At 39.0% G+C, this 21,135-nt stretch overlaps 1 protein-coding gene across 1 annotated transcript in view; it reads left to right on the forward strand.

The window, feature by feature from the left end:
• SIMC1 (SUMO interacting motifs containing 1) overlaps window positions 1-21,135 on the forward strand; it is a 91,630-nt gene that overhangs the window by 61,569 nt on the left and 8,926 nt on the right. Inside the window, exons 6-7 of the mRNA XM_007463125.1 lie at window positions 637-789; window positions 2,653-2,781. Of these exons, the coding sequence (XP_007463187.1) occupies window positions 637-789; window positions 2,653-2,781 (282 nt within the window). The remainder of the gene's footprint in view (window positions 1-636; window positions 790-2,652; window positions 2,782-21,135) is intronic.

Raw genomic sequence — 21,135 nt, forward strand, 5'->3', positions numbered from 1 at the left:
CCCTGCATCGGCAGGCGGACTCTCAACCACTGTGCCACCAGGGAAGCCCTCTTTGTGGATTTTTTAAAAAATTATTTACTGTAGTATTAGTGGCATTTTAGGAGGGAACAAAATTAGATATGTATATTCAATCCATCATTTTTACCTGGGTTACCTAAGTGATCATCAAAAGTAATTTTGACTATATGAGATGTTTTTGCCTTACTAACTTTGTGAGCCTACACCCTGTGTAAGGTTTGACTCCACTGCACATACTCTAAACCTTGGTTATTAGCATTAATAACTGACATCTAATAATAGAAAGCCAACAAAGTCATCCAGTCCAACTTTCCACTTTGTCAAGGAATGTTCCTGGTCAGGAAGTCACAGATAGTGCTCTTTGTCCTTGGAGATACCTTTCCATAATTCTAACTTAAAGAAAAATGTTGATGTTTTACTTATCTTTTGTAACCTTACTGCAATTAAATGCAGGGTTTCCATTAGACTTTTTAAATATTGAAAGTAGCCTAAGGACCCTCTGTGTTGCCTTTAGGGAAATCTAGAGGTCTAGGAGCCCATGTTAAAGTTGCAGTTCTGAGCACCATATAGTAAGACAGAAGTTTAAACTTTTTCTTTCTTATCTTTTTTCCATTGCAGGGATGTCATCAAGTGGTTGGTCAGAGCAGTAACTGAAGACAGATTAACTCAGTCCCCAAAGGAGAATCAAACCTCTCCAGGAGCAGGAATCTTGAAGGCCAGCAGTAGCCACCCTTCTCCCCAACCTAACCTGACAAAGAACACCAATCAGCTGTAAGGAGCAGGCAGAAGTTATCTTTCCTGGGGCTATTGGGATTTACTGTTTTAGAGAACAGCACCACCCCCTAAGAGGTGTTTCCCCAAAATTAACAAGCTCTTATAACATAGGCTGGGTTTTACTAAAAACTATCTTAGTTTGACTAAAGGCTAAATTCCTAATTCCAAAGGTAAAACAAAAGCAGATGCTTTCCCCCTAGATGAATAGGACTTCACTAAGTGAATACAAATTCACAAAGCCGAAATGGAACAAAAGCCAGAGGACAGTGCCCTCCCTTTCCTAGATTCCAGGAGACAATACAGGGTTACAGCTACTCACCACTGCATCTGTCCACTGACAGAAGAGGAGTCATGCGTAGTGGGTGTTCCAGCAGCCTCTTGTCCTCAAGGACCTGGGTCTCTCCTCCAATCCTGGAAGAAGAAGAGCAGTTCAACCTGCAGGTTCCAACAGGTTATATCAGCAATGGCTCAGACCAGGGCAGGTCCTATTACCTCAGACCTCACTGAAAAGAGATTCCTGGCATTTTTTTAATGGGATTGAAAGTGGTCTTGGCATTTTTTTAGAAATGCCAGGATTTGAGGGCTGGTGCTGCCCTTGCACAAGTAATCTGCTATTCCATGTCAATTATGTTAAAAATGACAGTCACACTTGATATTTCAAATACAGCATTTGTGCCTAAATTCACAACACTATAAAATAATCTAGTTGCACTGACCTGATTTTCATATAAGTACTATGGGTTTTAACTAATTTAGGAGACAATCTTGTATCTACAGGGAGAAGGTTTTGGAACAATGAAATATTTGCTTGAGCAGATTGGGGAAGGTCCTAAAGTAGGGAAGTAGGGTTATCCCAGAACTCAGTATATAGGCCCAAGAGAGAAGCAGCACTGTTCCTTAAATGAAAGCTAATATAATAATAATAATAGTAATAAATTTATTGTAAGTAGATATTAGTAGAATAAAATAGGGTGCCCCTAAAAGTGATCATGATCTTAACAACAACAGTAGGCACTGCTGTTTACCATTAATGAGTGCCTGTCTGCCAGATATCTTAAACAGCACAACTTTATGAAATAGGTGGTATTATTTCTCCTTTTTTGAGATGAGAGAACTTAGACTGAGAGTAGTTTAGTAATTTGTCAAAAATTGATCAGCTTGTCATTGCTGAGCCAGAATCTGATGCCAGAGTCCCTGTTCCACCTATTGTGTCACTGGCTGCAGATTTTCTGAAAACAGAGCCCTTCCTTCCCTCACAAATAATAGTGCATGTTAGAAGAGGCTAGTTTCAAGGCCAGGCTCACCTTCTGGGGGGTTGCCCAGATTCCTTCTGCCACATCAGCCTGGCTGTCTCCCACAGTTAGGTCTGATGAGATAGAGGGTCACGTTTCACCAGCTGAAACTCTGAGACTGAACTTAGTAAAAGATTATTGTAAAGGAACTAGTAACAGGAGAAGACTATATGGTAAATATGTATTTTCTCCTATCAAAGAAATTCAAATAATTGTTAGGCATTCTGGACCTGTTTCTTCATCTGTGAAATAGAGAAGTTATAGGTTAGGTGATCCTTAAAGTTCTCTAGATCCTTAAGATTGTATGTTTCTCTTTTTGAATTTAAAAGCAGCTTGCTTTTACAGCTCAACCCCAGGTTCTGAGAGGTTCAGATAGTATTATCTGACAAAAGGGATTCAGGTAGGGGAAATTGCTAATAAAAGCATGCTGATGCTTGAGTAGTTCTCCCTGACCCTAGTGTGTGCTTTATAAGATCCTTTAGTACACTGGTGGGGACCTCATCCCAGCCAGTAGGGTAGCTCTTTGCCAGACCCTCCCGCTCATTTGTGTTCTGTGTTCTGGACTCAGGATTGTATGCCAGCTGCAGAGGATGCTGTCCATAGCCGTAGAGGTGGATAGGACCCCCACATGCAGCTCCAATAAAATTGCTGAAATGATGTTTGGGTTTGTGCTGGACATTCCTGAGAGGAGTCAGAGGTGAGTCTTAGTTTTTTTGTTGTTCGTTTGTTTTTTGTTTTGGTCTGGGAACATAATTTCAAAAGAAAATTCCAAATGGTAGTTAAATTAGGAAAAAAGAGGTAGAGGGATAGTTCCTGTCTCTTTAACCTTTTGAAAGAAAGAGGTTCTCAACCAGTTGTTATTATTTGCAACTAAGGCATAATTTCTTGGGAAGAGGCAGGGTACCTTGAATGGAGCCTAAATTTTCCCACTTTATCCATCTGTCTAATAACTTTACTCATCTCTCAAGGTTCAGCTGTGAGGCATGACCATCTTCTCTGACCCTCAGCCACAGAGCCTGGTATAACTATTCACTAAAGTCTTGATGGATGAATGAAATAGGCATATCCAATATTAGGGGAAAAAGAGGTGACCCAAGAATGAATAGGGTTGCACCTGTAGAATGAGCCCAGATACTAAGAATAAGGAATTCAGTTTTTCTAAGCACTAATTAGTAAAGCATTTCATCAGGAAGAGACAAGGAAATAGAGCTCTTGGCTAGGGCCAGTGATTCCTCCTTTGAACCAGTAATTTTAGAAATCTGAAGGAAGAAAAACCGGAATGAATATGAATTCATGAACAGTTGCTGGTACAGAAAATAACTATGAGAAAGCCATTGTACAGTGGTGGCCCTTAGGGGAAATTATCTCCATCAGGTCCATGTCTGCTTCCCATCCCCATCCCCTAAGCTCCCAGTTGGCAGCCAAGACTATTCTTGTACAGTTCTGGTTCCTCTATTGGAAGAAAATGTCGTACCAAATAGAATTGTAATAAAGATTTAATTAAAATATCCTGCTAAGATTAAGACAAACACTTATTGGGTCCCTACAATGTACCAGTCATTGTCATGTTAATTATCTCATGTTTTCATAAAACTTTATAATGTTATTCCTGTTTAACAAATGAGAAAAATACTCTAAGTAGTTAAATAACCCAAGTTTACACAGTTAATCATATTCAGAATCCAGATTTAAACCCAGGACTTTTTTTTTTTTTTTTTTTTTTTTTGCGGTACACGGGCCTCTCACTGTTGTGGCCTCTCCTGCCGCGGAGCACAGGCTCCGGACACGCAGGCCCAGCGGCCATGGCTCATGGGCCCAGCCGCTCCGCGGCATGTGGGATCCTCCTGGACCGGGGAACAAACCCGTGTCCCCTGCATCATCAGGCGGACTCTCAACCACTGCGCCACCAGGGAAGCCCTTTTTTTTTTTTTTTTTTTTTGTGATACGCGGGCCTCTCACTGTTGTGACCTCTCCCGTGGCGGAGCACAGGCTCCAGACGCGCAAGCTCAGCGGCCATGGCTCACGGGCCTAGCCGCTCCGCGGCATGTGGGATCTTCCCGGACCGGGACACGAACCCGTGTCCCCTGCATCAGCAGGTGGACTCTCAACCACTGCGCCACCAGGAAGGCCCCCCAGGGCTTCTTAAATCCAAGGTCAGTTCAAAGAAGGCAATACATTACAGTGGTCAGCCAAAAGGAAGCATTCATAAATGCCATGCTTGCTCTATCACTTTGTTAAGAATATTTCATTTGGGTCCAACTCCCATACCATTCATTCATTTATGCCCAGATTCTGGTGAGAGATGGGAAATCTAAGGAATGGGTAACTGTAAACAAATTTGGGCTTAACATAGACAAAAAAATTTTAAATAAAACCTGGCCCTACTTCAAAACTTTCTCAGAAAGGTCATATTGGCAACCACCCCAAATTATACTAGAAGATACTTTATATACTTTTTCTTGGTTGTTTTAACTTTTAAAAGTTTAGGTATAATTTACATGCAATTAAATGATACAAACTAATTTACATAAATATCCTTCCATGAGTTTTGACAAAGGCATAACCCATGTGACCTATCATTTTCCAGTGCCTCATTGATAGCATATAGAAATCCTGCAACCTTGCTGAATTCATTTATTCTAGTAGGAATATTTCTGTAGTTTCCTTAGAATTTTCTACATACACAATATTTTGTCTGCAAATAAAAACAGTTTAACCTCTTCCTTTCCAATCTGTATGCCTTTTGCTTGTTTATCTTACCCTATTGCATGGGCTAATACCTCCAATAGAATGTTGGAGAAGTGATAGGAATAGACATCCTTGCCTTATTGCCTGATCTTAGGGGGCAAACATTCAGTCTTTGACCATTTAGAAGTAGTATTAGCTGTAGGTGTTTCATAGGTACCCCTTGTCAGATTGAGGAGACTTCCTTCTATTTCTAATATATTGAGTGTTTTTGTGAAGAATAGGTATTAAAATTTGTGAAATTTTTTTCCTCTATTGAGATAGTCAAAATTTTTCTCCTTTCTTCCATTGGTGTGATGAATTACACTGATTAATTTCCTAATATTAAAACAACTTTGCATTCCTAGAATAAAAAACCCTACTTGACTGTGATATGTTATCCTTTTTTATTGACAAATTGAATTTGCTAATATTTTGTTAAGGGCTTTTGCATCTATGTTTACTAGAGATGGTGATCTGTGATTTTATTTTATTTTCTTATAATGTTCAACCTCATTCATATTTAAAGAAATTTAAATTAAAACTACACTGAGGTACCATTTCTAACCTATCTAAATAGTAAAAATTTTAAAGTACTATAAAAGACTGCATTAGTGAGATTTTGAGAAAGCAGGTAGGTACTCATACATTGCTGGTGGGACTGCAGAATGGTTACAAGCCTTATGGAGGGGAATTTTACAATATCTAACAAAATTAAAGGTACATGTACTTCTTGACCCAGCAATCTCATGTCTAGGAATTTACCCTGAAGTTACACTTTTTTTTTTTTTCTTTTTGCGGTACGCGGGCCTCTCACTGTTGTGGCCTCTCCCGTTGTGGGGCACAGGCTCCGGACACACAGGCTCAGCGGCCATGGCGCACGGGCCCAGCCACTACGCGGCACGTGGGATCTTCCCGGACTGGGGCACAAACCCGTGTCCCCTTCGTCGGCAGGCAGACACTCAACCACTGTGCCACCAGGGAAACCCCCTGAAGCCCCCTGTTAAAAGCCCACTTTTAACAGTATAAAAATACATATGCACAAGGATATTCACAACAGCATGTTTGTAATTGCAAAATACTAGAAATAACCCAAATGCCCATACATAGGGCAGTGGTTGAATATCTATGGTACATCTACACAGTGAAGATGTAGCTGTAAAAAAGTAAAATTTAAAAATAGGAGCAAAATATTTATGATCTGTTTTCCAAAATATATTGTTAAGTAAACAAAGCAAAATACAAGAGTATGCATAATAAATATACATATCTTTTTCTAAGAAGGAGAAATTTTTAAATATACATGATTATAATAATTTACAAAAAAAGAAACCAAGTTAAGATAAACTGCAGTCTAGTCAAATTGCTTACATACAGGGGTAGATAGATGGCAATGGGCTGGAAAGGAGATAAGGTGCTGAGCTGGAGTTGGAATGACCTTAATGGTAATATTAGTAGTGTAGTACTTCCCTGAGTATACTTCTTTGTATAGTTATAACTTTTAGACTTTTAGAACCACATTAATGTTTTATATACTCAAAAAAAGAAAAATAAATCAGCAAGGAAGTTGGATGGGAGCCTAACATGCAATACAAACAGACACAAATTAACCTGTGTTTTAAATGAATAATAATTGGGGCCATGGGGTGCGGGATGGGAGGGAGGACAAGCCCAAGCAACTTTTTTTTTACTTCTTATTTTTAAATAATTATAGATTCACAGGAAGTTGCAAAAACTAGTACAGAGGGGTCCTGTATACCCTTCACAATCTTTCCCCTAGTGATTATATCTTGCATAACTATAACAGTATCACAAAAAGGAAATTGACATTGGTATAATCCACAGAACATATCAGATTTCATCCATTTCACCTAGATTGTACTCATTTGAGGGTAGTTCTATGTAATTTTATCACATTTGTAGCTTCATATAACCACCAGCACAATCAAGATACATGGAACTGTTCCATCACCACAAAGATCCCTTGTACTACCCTTTTACGGGTAACTATTCATCTTCTCCAACCCCTGGAAACCACTAGTCTGTCCAAGTAAGGTAAAACACAGTATCTGGACTAAACGCCCTCAGGCTAAAGACAAAATGAAGTGTAAGTAAATATTAAACTCTAGTTAGTAACTTTCTTTTTCACAGAAAGTATGAGTTAACAATTCAAAAACTATCTTATGTGTATTCTAGGATTAAACAAATAAATGTATTGTGGATAATGAGAGCCAAGTTTCTCACTGTCAGAGAAGAGAGTTACACATATGAAAAGGGGAAAGGATAGAAGGAACCCTGTGGTGCTGGATTGGAATTGGAGGTATCAACATGAACTTGTGGTTTCTAATAAATATAGATAGATATAGGAATAAGTGTAGATGTGTGAGTGTGTTATATATATATATATATATATATATATATATATATATATATATAGTGTGTGTGTGTATATTTATTTCTCTCTATATATATATATATATATATATATATATATATAGTGTGTATGTATGAATTCATTCCTACCTTTACCCACTGAGAGAGCATAGAAACAATTACACCCTAGTAGCAATGAGCACACCTAGTACTCAGATCTTTGTTTCTAAATACTAGTTTATACTAAAAGGAACCAGAGTTCTTTAAGGAAATGACTAATTCCAGAGCTGAGGTAAAGAAAAGTATAAAATGAGCCTAGAACATCTTGTTCCAGAAAGTGAGGAAATGTTCAAGGAATGTTCAGAACATGTCAAAAGAAGCTTAAAGGGCTTCCACTGACTAAATCTGGGATAATTTGAGTACCAAATAAATATTGACAGTAGAACATTATAAACTGTTGTGTAAAATAAGAATCCATGATTCTAATACTGATAGGAAGGAAGAAAACAGACTCTCTTCCTTATATTAGAAAGCCAGCTAATAAATATAAGAAGAAATGATGAATTAGGGAAAAAAATGCCATTTGGCAACCATCATAATAAGAGTAAATTCAGGTATGAGGGTGTACTAAAATTGTGAAAGTTTGTGTACTCCAAGATATTTGCATAATCTCAAAGTATATTCTCACAAGATATTAATTATGAAGTGAAAAATAATAACTTTACTGTGGAGATACTACCATAGTCAACTGATGAAAATTAACACCAGCAATGGGACAAATTGACATCATATGCCCTTTGATATGATACACACAACATTTTTGCAGTTCTCTTGCCAAAAAATGCATAACCTCAGTCAAATCATGGGAAAATATCAGGGAAATCCCAAATGAGAAACATTCTATGAAAAAAACTGACCTGCACTTTTCCAAAATGTCAATGTCATGAAAGACAAAGCAAGATTGAGGAACTATTCCAGATCAAAGGACATTAAAAAACATGCAGCTGAATGCAATGCATAATCTGGGATTTTCTTTTGCTATTAATAGCATCATTAAGACAATAAAAAAATCTGATTAAAGTCTACGCTTAATATAATAGTATTGCATTAAGATTAATTTTCCAATTTTTTTTATCATTGTACGTGGTTATCTTAGAGAATGTCCTTGTTTTTAGGAATTATACACTGCAAGTATTTAGGGATAAATGGGCATCATGTCTGCAACTTACTATCAAATAGTTTAGAGAAAAAAAATAGAAAGAAAGAGTTAGTAAGAAGGATAAAGAAGATATGGTAAATGTCTAACACTTGGGGAACCTGAGTGAAAAATACTAAGGGTATTTGGGAATTATTTGTACTATTCTTGCAACTCTTCTCTGAGTATTAAAAAAAAGTTTAGAAAAAAAGGTATATTTATTGTAAACAGCATATAGTCAGATTTGCTTTTTTAGGCAGCTGAAAATCCCTGCCTTTAAACTGGAGTTATTTATTACATTTACATTTAATTTAATTATTGGTTTTATATCTGTCATCTTACTGTTTGTTTCCTATTTGTCCTTTTTGTTCTTTGTTCATTTTTACCTCCTTTTCTGGCGTCTTTTGGATTAACTATTTTCTATTATTCCACTTTATCTTTCCTAAGGCTTTTTAACTTTTTTAAATTAAAAATTTATTTTGACATAGTTGTAGATTCTTATGTAGTTGTAAGGAATAATACAGAGAGATCACATGTACTCTTTACACAATTTTGCCCAATGGTAACATATTGCAAAACTTTAGTGCATGTATCACAACCAGGATGTCAAGAATGGACTTCCCTGGTGGCGCAGTGGTTAAGAATCCACCTGCCAATGCAGGGGACACAGGTTTGAGCCCCGGTCCGGGAAGATCCCACATGCTGCAGGGAAACTAAGCCCGTGAGCCTCAACTACTGAGCCTGCACTCTAGAGTCCGTGAGCCACAGCTACTGAGCCTGCGTGCCGCAACTGCTGAAGCCTGCATGCCTAGAGCCCATGCTCCGCAACAAGAGAGGCCACTGCAATAAGAAGCCCGTGCACTGCAACAAAGAGTAGCCCCCACTCACAGAAAATAGAGAAAGCCCATGTGCAGCAAACCAATGCAGCCAAAAATAAAAATAAATAAAATAAAAATTTTTTCAATTTTAAAAAATAAAAACAAAGAATTATAGAAGCCAAGATAGAGAACATTTCCATAGTCATAAGGATTATTCATTTTGCCCTTTTAGAACTATACCCTCCCACCGCCACCCCTTCTTAACTCTTGGCAACTACTAGTCTATTTTTCATTTTTATAGTTTTGTCATTTCAAGATATTGTATAAGTGGAATCATACAGTATGTAACCTTTGGGGATTGGCTTTTTCACTTAGCATAAATCTCTGGAGATCCATTCAGGTTGTTGTATCTATCAATAGTTGATTATTTTTTATTGCTGAATAGTATTCCATAGTGTGGGTGTACCTTTGATTTTTTTTTTTAACCATTTACCTCCTGAAGGATATCTGTCTTGTTACCAGTTTGGAGCTATTATGAATAAAACTTCTATAAACATTCATGTACAAATTTTTGAATAAATGTAAGTCTTCATTTCTATGGAATAAGTGCCAAGGAGTGCAATTTTTGTATTATATAGTAGTTACTTATTTAATTTTTTTAAGAAACTGCCAAAATGTTTCCTTGAGTGGCTGTATGGTTTTACATTCTCCCCAGCAGTATATGAGTGATCCAGTTTCTCTGCATCCTGGTCAGCATTTGGTGGTGTTACTGTTTTTTATTTTAGCCATTCTGATAGGTGTGTGGTGGATTCTCATTGTGATTTTCATCTTCATTTCTCTGATGGCTAATGAAGTTGAACATCTTTTCATGTGCTTAATACCATCTGTATAACATCTTCACTAAAATATTTTTTTCTCATGTTCTAAATAGATTGTTTGCTTTTTTACTGAGTTTGTTTTTTTTTAATAGATCTTTATTGGAATATAATTACTTCACAATACTGTGTTAGTTTCTGTTGCACAATGAAGCAAATAGCCATATGCATACACATGTCCCCATATCCCTTACCTCTTGAGCCTCCCTCCCGTCCCCCCTCTAGGTCATCGTAAAGCACCGAGACGATCTCCCTGTGCTATGCTGCTGCTTCCCACCAGCCAACTATTTTACATTTGGTAGTGTATGTATGTCAATGCTACTCTCACTTCTTCCTCCCACCCCATGTCCTCAAGTCCATTTTCTATGTCTATCTCTTTATTCCTGCAACTAGGTTCATCAGTACCTTTTTTTTTTTTAGATTCCATATATATGTGTTAGCATATGGTATCTGTTTTTCTCTTTCTGACTTACTTCACTCTGCATGAGAGACTCCAGGCCCATCCACCTCACTACAAATAACTCAATTTTGTTTCTTTTTATGGCTGAGTAATATTCCATTGTGCATATGTGCCACATCTTCCTTACCCATTCATCTGTCGATGGACATTCAGGTTGGTTCCATGTCCTGGCTATTGTAAATAGTGCTGCAATGAACATTGGTACATGTCTCTTTTTGAATTATGGTTTTCTCAGGGTTTACGCCCAGTAGTGGGATTGCTGGGTCATATGGTAGTTCTCTTTTTAGTTTTTTAAGGAACCTGCATACTGTTTTCCATAGTGGTTGTATCAATTTACATTCCCACCAACAGTGCAGGGGGATTCCCTTTTCACCACACCCTTTCCAGCATTTATTGTTTCTAGATTTTTTGATAATGGCCATTCTGACCAGCGTGAGGTGATAACTCACTGTAGTTTTTTGTTTTTTTTGTTTTTTTTTTTTTTTTGCGGTACGAGGGCCTCTCACTGTTGTGGCCCCTCCCGTTGCGGAGCACAGGCTCCGGACATGCAGGCTCAGCAGCCATGGCTCACAGGCCCAGCCACTCCACGACACGTGGGATCTTCCCAGACTGGGGCATGAACCCGTGTCCCCTGCATCGGCAGGCGGAGTCTCAACCACTACGCCACCAGGGAAGCCCCTCATTGTAGTTTTGATTTGCATTTCTCTAATAATTAGTGATGTTGAGCATCTTTTCTTGTGCCTCTTGACCATCTGTATGAAATGTCTATTTAGGTCTTCCACCCATTTTTTAACTGGATTGTTTGTTTTTTTTCATATTGAGCTCCATGAGCTGTTTGTATATTTTGGAGATTAATCCTTTGTCTGTTGTTTTATTTGCAAATATTATTTTCTCCCATTCTGAGGGTTGTCTTTTTGTTTCCTTTGGTTTCCTTTGCTGTGCAAAAGCTCTTAAGTTTAAGTCCCATTTGTTTATTTTTGTTTTTATTTCTGTTACTCTAGGATATGGGTCAAAAAAGATCTTGCTGTGGTTTATGTTAAAGAGTGTTTTTCCTATGTTTTCCTCTGAGAGTTTTATAGTGTCTGGCCTTATGTTTAAGTGTTTAATCCATATGGAGTTTATTTTTGTGTATGGTGTTAGGTAGTATTCTAATTTCATTCTTTTACACGTAGCTGTCCAGTTTTCCCAGCATCACTTATTGAAGAGGTTGTCTTTTCTCCATTGTTATGTTCTTGCCTCCTTTGTAGTAATTAGGTGCCCATATATGCATGGGTTTATCTCTGGGCATTCTATCCTGTACCATTGATCTATATTTCTGTTTTTGTGCCAGTACCATACTGTCTTGATTACTGTAGCTTTGTAGTATAGTTTGAAGTTGGGGAGCCTGATTCCTCCAACTCCATTTTTCTTTCTCAAGATTCCTTGGCTATTCAGAGTCTTTTGGGTTTCCATACAAATTGTAAAATTTTTTGTTCTAGTTCTGTGAAGAATGCCGTTGGTAGTTTGATAGGGATTGCATTGAATCTGTAGATTGCTTTAGGTAGTATAGTCATTTTCACAATATTCATGTTTCCAATCCAAGAACATGATATATTTCTCCATCTGTTTATGCCATCTTTGATTTCTTTCGTCAGTGTTTTATAGTTTTCTGAGTGCAAGTCTTTCACCTCCTTAGGCAGGTTTATTCCTAGGTATTTTATTCTTTTTGTTGCAATGGTAAATAGGAGTGTTTTCTTAGTTTCTGTTTCTGATTTTTTGTTGGTGGTGTATAGGAATGCCAGAGGTTTCTGTGCATTAATTTTGTATCCTGAAACCTTACCAAATTCATTGATTAGTTCTAGTACTTTTCTGGTGGCATCTTTAGGATTTTCTATGTATAGTATCATGTCATTGGCAAACAGTGACAGTTTTACTTCTTCTTTTCCAATTTGGATTCCTTTTATTTCTTTTCTTCTCTGATTGCTGTGGCTAGGACTTCCAAAACTATGTTGAATAAGAGTGGTGAGAGTGGACATCCTTGTCTTGTTCCTGATCTTAGTGGAAATGCTTTCAGTTTTTCACCACTGAGTATGATGCTTGCTGTGGGTTTGTCATATATGGCCTTTATTATGTTGAGGTAGGTTCCCTCTGTGCCCATTTTCTGGAGAGTTTTTATCATAAATGGATGTTGAATTTTGTCAAAAGCTTTTTCTGCATCTATTGAGATGATCATATGGTTTTTATTCCTTAATTTGTTAATGTGGTGTACCATATTGATTGGTTTGCGTATATTGACGAATCCTTGCCTCCCTGGGATAAATCCCACTTGATCATGGTGTATGATCCTTTTAATGTGCTGTTGGATTCTGTTTACTAATATTTTGTTCAGGATTTTTTTGGAAGAGTTTGAGAAGGATTGGTGTTAGCTCTTCTCTAAATGTTTGATAGAATTCGCCTGTGAAGCCATCTGGTCCTGGACTTTTGTTTGTTGGAAGATTTTTTTTTTTTGCAGTACGGGGGCCTCTCACTGTTGTGGCCTCTCCCGTTGCAGAGCAACAGGCTCCGGACGCGCAGGCTCAGCGGCCGTGGCTCACGGGCACAGCCGCTCCGCGGCACGTGGGATCTTCCCGGACCGGAGCACAAACCCGTGTCCCCTGCGTCAGCAGGCGGACTCTCAACCTCTGCGCCACCAGGGAAGACCCCGGAAGATTTTAAATTACAGTTTCAATTTCATTACTTGTGATAGTTCTGTTTATATTTTCTAATTCTCCCTGGTTCAGTCTTGGAAAATTGTACCTTTCCAAGAATTTGTCCGTTTCTTCATGGTTGTCCATTTTATTGGCATATAGTTGCTTGTAGTAGTCTCTTACGATGCTTTGTATTTCTGCGGTGTCTGTTGTAACTTCTCCTTTTTCATTTCTAATTTTATTGATTTGCGTCCTCTCCCTTTTTTTCTTGATGAGCCTGACTAAGGGTTTATCAATTTTGTTTTTCTCAAAGAACCAGCTTTTAGTTTTATTGATCTTTGCTATTGTTTTCTTCATTTCTGTTTCATTTATTTCTGCTCTCATCTTTATGATTTCTTTCCTTCTACTGACTTTGGGTTTTCTTTGTTCTTCTTTCTCTAGCTGTTTTAAGTGTAGAGTTAGATTGTTTATTTGAGATTTTTCTTGTTTCTTGTAGTGAGATTGTATTGCTATAAACTTCCCTCTTAGAACTGCTTTTGCTGTGTCCCATAGGTTTTGGGTTGTCATGTTTTCATTGTCATTTGTTCCTATGTATTTTTTTATTTCTTCTTTGATTTCTTCAGTGATCCCTTGGTTATTCAGTAGTGCACTGCTTAGCCTCCATGTATTTGTGTTTTTTACAGTTTTTTTCCTATGATTGATTTCCAGTCTCATAGCATGTGGTCAGAAAAGATGCTTGATATGATTTCAATTTTCTTAAATTTTCCAAGGCTTGATTTGTGACCAAAGATGTGATCTATCCTGAAGAATGTTCCATGTGCACTTGAGAAGAAAGTGTATTCTGCCACATTTGGGTGGAATGTTCTATAAATATCAGATCTGTGTGGTCTATTGTGTCATTTAAAGTTTGTGTTTCCTTATTTATTTTCTGTTTGGATGATCTGTCCATTGGTGTAACTGGGGTGTTAAAGTCCCCTACTATTATTGTGTTACTGTCGATTTCTCCTTTCATGGTTGTTAGCATTTGCCTTATGTATTGAGGTGCTCCTATGCTGGGTGCATATATATTTATAATTGTTATATCTTCTTCGTGGATTGATCCTTTGATCATTATGTAGTGTCCCTCCTTATCTGTTGTAACAGTCTTTATTTTTAAAGTCTATTTTATCTGATACGAGTATTGCTACTCCAGCTTTCTTCTGATTTCCATATGCATGGAATATCTTTTTCTATCCCTTCACTTTCAGTCTGTATATGTCCCTAGATGTGAAGTGGGTCTCTTGTAGACAGCATATATATGGGTCTTGTTTTTGTATCCATTCAGCCAGTCTGTGGCTTTTGGTTGGGGCATTTAATCCATTTAATAATCAAGGTTATTATCGATATGTATGTTCCTATTACTATGTTCTTAATTGTTTTGGGTTTGTTTATGTGGGTCTTTTTCTCCTCTTGTGTTTTCCACTTAGAGAAGTTTCTTTAGCGTTTGTTGTAAAGCTGGTTTTGTGGTGCTGAATTCTCTTAGCTTTTCCTAGTCTGAAAAGCTTTTGACTTCTCCATTGAATCTGAATGAGATCCTTGCTGGGTAGAGTAATCTAGGTTGTAGGTTTTTCTCTTTCATCACTTTAAGTATATCCTGCCACTCCCTTCTGGCTTGCAGAGTTTCTGCTGAAAAATCAGCTGATAACCTTATGGGGATTCCTTTATATGTTATTTTTTGTTTTTCCCTTGCTGCTTTTAATATTTTTCTTTGAATTTAATTTTTGTTAGTTTGAATAATATGTGTCTTGGTGTGTTTTTCCTAGGGTTTATCCTGTATGGGACTTTCTTTGCTTCCTGGACTTAAGTGACTCTTCCCATGTTACGGAAGTTTTCAACTATAATCTCTTCAAATATTTTCTCAGACCCTTTCTTTTTCTCTTCTTCTTCTGGGACCCCTATAATTCGAATGTTGGTGTGTTTAGTGTTGTCCCAGAGATCTCTGAGATTGTCTTCAATTCTTTTCATTCTTTTTTCTTTATTCTGCTCCTCAACAGTTATTTCCACCATTTTGTCTTCCAGCTCACTTACTCGTTCTGCCTCAGTTATTCTGTTAATGATTCCTTCTACTGTATTTTTTATTTCAGTTATTGTGTTGTTCATCTCTGTTTGTTATTTATTTCTTCTAGATCTTTGTTAAACATTTCTTGTATTTTCTCAGTCTGTGCCTCCATTCTGTTTCCGAGATTCTGAATCATCATTACTATCATTACTCTGAATTCTTTTTCAGGTAGGTTGCCTATTTCCTCTTCATATTTTTGGTCTTGTAGGTTTTTACCTTGCTCCTTCATCTGTGACATATTATTTTGCCGTCTCATTTTTTTTTTTTTTTTATGAGTGGGACTGTGTTCTTGTGCTACTGGTTGTTTGGCCTGAGGCTGGGGTTTGTAGGCTACTGGGTAGAGCTGGGTCTTGGTGCTAAGATGAGGAACTCCGTGAGACCTCATTCCAATGAAAATTCCCTGGGGTCTGAGGTTCTCTGTTAGTCCAGTGGTTCGGACTCAGAACTCCCACCGCAGGAGCTTCATCCTTAGCCTGGCAGCCTCATGAACCAAAATCCCACAAGCTGCCTGGGGTGGCAAAAAAATAAAATACAATAACAAAGTAAAAAATAAAATTAGACTAGGAAACTAACAGATATGTTAGGAAGAATATAAAAATAAAAATATAGATGAATCAACAACCGGAAGGTACAACAGTACCACAGTAGTAAAAATGAGGAGGGAAAAAAAAGGGGTGGGGGAGGAGGCTTTGGCTGCAGAGGGCAGGGCCTAAGCAAGGGCGAGGTTTGGGTGGTGGGTGGGACCAATGCTCAGGACCCACAGGGCTGGAACAGGCCCTGGGGGCTGTGTGGGACGGGGCTTAGGCTCAAGGAACAGAAGGGGCCCAGGCGTGCCCCCGACTCCTGGTCTGAGAGGGCAGGGGACTTCACCTGGAAGCCAAGCAGGCTTCCTGGGCTCAAGTGGGTGGGACAAACGCCCTCCTCTCCTCTCCTGCTCCTCCAGTCTGGGAGGGCCCCTCCCCCCTGCCTCTCCTGATCTCCCCTCCTCCCTCCTGTGCTCTCAAGGACCTACACAGCCTGGAGGGGGCTTTGGAGGGCAGGGGACAGGCCTGGGAGCTCAGCAGGCTCCCCATACCGAGTGAGAGGGGCAATCACCCTCCACTCATCGCCCACTCCTCCCAGATGGCTTCTCCCAACTGCCTCTCCTGATCTCCCTGCATCCCTCCTATGCCCCCAGGACCCATGCAGCCTGGATGGGGCTTTGGAGGCGGGGTACCGGCCTGGGAGCTCAGCAGGCTTCCTGACCCAGGTGGGCCAGGGAATCGCCCTCCCTCCTCTCCCGCTCTGAGTCCCTCCCGCCTGCCTCTCCTGATCTCCCTGGCCTCAGGGGTGCCGATCCTGTCTGGCTTCCACTTCTCCTCCCCCGTCAGTCCCCTTACATACTACTGGTTCACTTTGGGGCTCCTCCCATCTCCTTGGGCATCAGAGTCCCCCACCAGCGGCCGGCAGGCGCCCTAGTTGCAGGGAGACGCTAACTCCACGTCTTCCCACATCTCCATCTTGACTCTGCTCTCCTACTGTTGACTTTTAAGAGTCTTTATATATTCTAGATACAATCCTTTTTCAGATCTGTAGTTTGCAAATATTTTCTCCCATTCTGTAGTTTGTCTTTCCATCCTCTAACAAGGTCTTTCAAAAAGCAAGTTTTAAATTTTAATGAGGTCCAGCTTATCAGCTTTTTCTTTTAAGGAAAATGCTTTTGTGCCAAAGATTCCTTAGAGTTGTCTGTGTAGACCATCATGTCATCTGCAAATAGGGAAAGTTTTATTTCTGTTTTTCCAATCAGTATGCCTTTTATTGCCTTACTGCACTGGCTAGAACTTCCAGTACTATGTTGAATAGCAGTGATGAAAGCAGACACCTTTGTTCATGATCTAGGGGAAAGCATTCAGTTCATTAATTATTGATTAATTAAAATATGAGTTCAGGGCTTCCCTGGTGGCGCAGTGGTTGAGAGTCCACCTGCCAATGCAGGGGACACAGGTTCGTGCCCCGGTCCGGGAAGATCCCACATGCCGCGGAGCGGCTGGGCCCGTGAGCCATGGCCGCTGAGCCTGCGCGTCCAGAGCCTGTGCTCCGCAATGGGAGAGGCCACAACAGTGAGAGGCCCGCGTACCACAAAAAAAAAAAAAAAAAATGAGTTCACCATTAATTATGATGCCAGGTATAGGTTTTTTTATAGATATTCATTAATAAGTTGAAGAAGTTCCCTTCTATTCCTAGTTTTCTCAGTTTTTATCATGAGCAGGTATTGAATTTTATCACATGCTTTTTCAGCAAATGTTTTACTTTTTTTAATGGTTGCTCTTGGAATTACAATATGCATTCTTAACTTACTAGAGTCTGCCTTGAATTAATATTATATCATAACATGTAATGTAAGAACCTTATAACTGTGTATTTCCATTTACCCCACTCCCATCCTCTGTGCTATTGTTGTCATACATTTTACTCCAGGATGGGATCATATTTTTGCTTTAAACATTTAGTTGTTTTTAAAAGAAATTCAGAGATATGGGAGGGAAAGTCTTTATACTACCTAACTGTGATATTATGACCTATAATAAGAAATATATATATTTGATCTTCATCTTGTTCCTGGCACAGAGCTCTTTTGGAGTTTTATAAGTGATAAGAGTGATCAAGTTATCTTTGTTATGTTAGTGACTGGTCTTTCAGAAAGCATTTGGTGACCTAAGGATAGGAGCTGGTTGCCAGGGGAACCATGTAATTAGAGAGCTGGGACTCCAACACTCCACTCCCAGCCCTCCCCCCACCCCACCCCCACCTCCTGGGAATGGGCAGGGGCTGGAGGTTGAGTTCAATTACCTATGGCCAATGATTTAATCAGTCATGCCTATCTAATGCAGCTTCCTTGAAAACCCAAAAGGCCTGGGTTCAGAGACCTTCCACGTTGGTAAACAGGTGGAGATGCCTGTAGAGTGATGTACCCAGAGAGCATGGAAGGGCCTCACCCTTTCCCCATACCTTATGCATCTCTCCCATTTGGCTGTTCTTGAGTTATATCCTTTTATAATAAACTGGTAATCTAGTAAGTAAAGTGTTTCTCTGAGTTCTGTGAGCCACTGTAACAAATTAATCAAACCTAAGATGGGTTTCTGGGAACCTTCGATCTATAGCTAAGTGGTTCAGAAGCACACAGGTCAACAACCTGGACTTTCCAATTAGCACCTGAAGAGAGAGTGGGAGGGCAGTCTTGTAGGATTGAGCCCTTAACCTGTGGTATTTACACTATGGTAGTGTCAGAATTGAGTTAATTGCTTAGTGGTGCTGAAATAAAACACACATCAGATCCACATAGCTACCATTTTGGGTGCTCTTCTTTCTTTGTTGAAGATCCAAGTTCCATTTGGTATCATTTCTCTTCCACCTAAAGAACTTAACTTCTTTTAACATTTTTTGTAGTGCAGGTCTACCGTAATGAATTCTCTCAGCTTTTGTTTATCTGGAAATGTTTTTATTTTACCTTCATATATGAATGGTGTTTTTACTTCATATGAGTTCTAGATTGATAGGTATTTTTAATTTATTTTAAAGATGTTCCATTTTCTTCTGGCTTGCTGATGAGAAGTCATTAGAATTTCTTACTTTTGTTCCCTTATATGCCATGTCTTTTTTCTCTGGCTGCTTTTTTTTGTTTTCAGCAATTTGATTATTATAACTAGGTGTGGTTTCCTTTATGTTTATCCTGCTTGGGGTTTATTGAGATTCTGGAATCTGTGAGTTGATATTTTTGATCAATTTTTGAAATATCTTGGCCATTATTTTTTGCCCCAAACTTTCATCTTCTGGGAATTCAAGTACATATACATTAAGCTGTATGACACTGTTCCACAGAACACTGAGGATCTGGTGTTTTCTACTGTTGTTGTTTTGTTTTATTTTGTTTTGATTTGTCTTTTTTTTCCTCTTTTTCACGTTGGATCGTCTTCATGCTCCCTGATCTTTTCTTTTGTGGTGCCCAATTGTTGTTAAGCCTATCCAGTGATTTTTTTTTTCAGGTATTGTGTTTTTCAGCTCTAGAGTCTCCATTTGGTTCATTGTTATAGTGTCCATTTCTCTTTGCTAAGTGTCCCCATCTAATCACTGATTATATATATCTTGGTTAGTTGGTCGGCTGGTTGGTTGGTTGGTTGGTTAATTTTAAACATATTTATAATAGCTGTTCTAAAGTCCTTGTCTACTAATTCCAACATCTGTATCAGCTCTTAGCCTGTTTCTATGGACATTTTGCTCCTGGTTATGAATCACATTTTCCTGCTTTTTCCCCCGTCTAATAATTTTTTATTGTGTGCTGAACATTATGAATGCCACATTGTTGAGAGTCTGAAATTTGCTGACTTCCTTTAAAGAGTATTGAGTTTCATTCTTGCAGACAGTGATTTACTGGCAGATTAGCTTTCTCCTTTTAAGGCTTGTTTCTAGGATTTGTAAGGGTGTTCTAAATCAACCCTTCTTAGGATACTAGTCTTGTAGCTTAGTCTTTCTGGGGCTGCACCTGAATGCCCAACATGTTCAATGAGATCTCTCCTCTGGCTCATTGAAACCCCATGTCTTGCAGCACTGGGTACTCTCCCGAATTCCCAGTCAGCTCATAGCTCCTCACTAGCTGTTCTCTCCCAGGCTTTTGGATCTTCTCCCTGTCCGTGTGCCAAGGGGGCCCCTTACACATATTTCTTGAGCTCCCTCTTCTTTGACACAAATTCCAGCCACCTCAGCTCTACTGAACTCCAGTCTCTGTTTGCTGTGCCCAACAAGCCCACTGCTTTCTGTTTGGGACCCACGCTTTCCTCTGCCTTAGTTAGAAAGTGCCCCCAGCAAGAAATCTGGGGTAAACATGGGGTTCACCACCTTTGTTTCCCTTCTCTCAAGAATAATAGTCATTTGTAGTAGCTTGTCCAATGCCTGAAAATAGTTATTTCATATATTTTATACAGGTTTATAATTATTGATAACAGGAGAGTAAATCCAATACCAGCTGTACTTGTTAAGGCTGGATCTGGATGTTAGCCTTCCTCTGTATCTTGTTTTTAAATTTTGAATTTGAATTGCTATAGATAATTGTACCTCCATTTCCTACTATGTCCAATACATTAAAATTACTTTCTTGTCCCTTGGATATTTCTGGGTTTGCCATCTTGGGTTATAAAACCAGGACAAATGCAGGCCCTGGAATAAAAATTGGAAGAAAAAATACAGTTTGAAATAAAAGTTATTAAATAGGAAAACTGTCTTGTGAAAGTAATAGGCCAAATACAGAGTAGAAATTAAACTTTAAAAGAATTGGGGGAATATCTTATAAATGTAATAATTTGGAGTCCTTTGTATTAAAAAAGAAAATTTGTCAGAGAAGGTATAGAATCGTACTTAAAAAAAAAACACATTAAAGAGATAAAATGGGGCTTCCCTGGTGGTGCAGTGGTTAAGAATCCACCTGCCAATGCAGGGGACACGGGTTCGAGCCCCGGTCCGGGAAGATCTCACATGCCGCAGAGCAACTAGGCCCATGTGCCACAACTACTGAGGCTGCGCTCTAGAGCCCGTGAGCCACAACTACTGAGCCTGCGTGCCACAACTACTGAAGCCCACATGCTAAAACTACTGAAGCCCATGTGCCTGGAGCCCATGCTCTGCAGCAAGAGAAGTCACTGCAATGAAAAGCCTGCGCACTGCAAAGAAGAGTAGCCTATGCTCACCGCAACTAGAGAAAGCTCGCGCGCAGCAACGAAGATCCAACACAACCATAAATAAATAAATAAATAAATAAATAATTTTTTTTAAAAAAAAGATAAAATGGATTTTCACCAATATTACAGCCTTT

This window comes from Lipotes vexillifer, unplaced genomic scaffold, assembly GCF_000442215.2.
Source record: "Lipotes vexillifer unplaced genomic scaffold, Lipotes_vexillifer_v1.1 scaffold514, whole genome shotgun sequence".
Classification (NCBI taxonomy): Eukaryota; Metazoa; Chordata; class Mammalia; order Artiodactyla; family Lipotidae; genus Lipotes; species Lipotes vexillifer.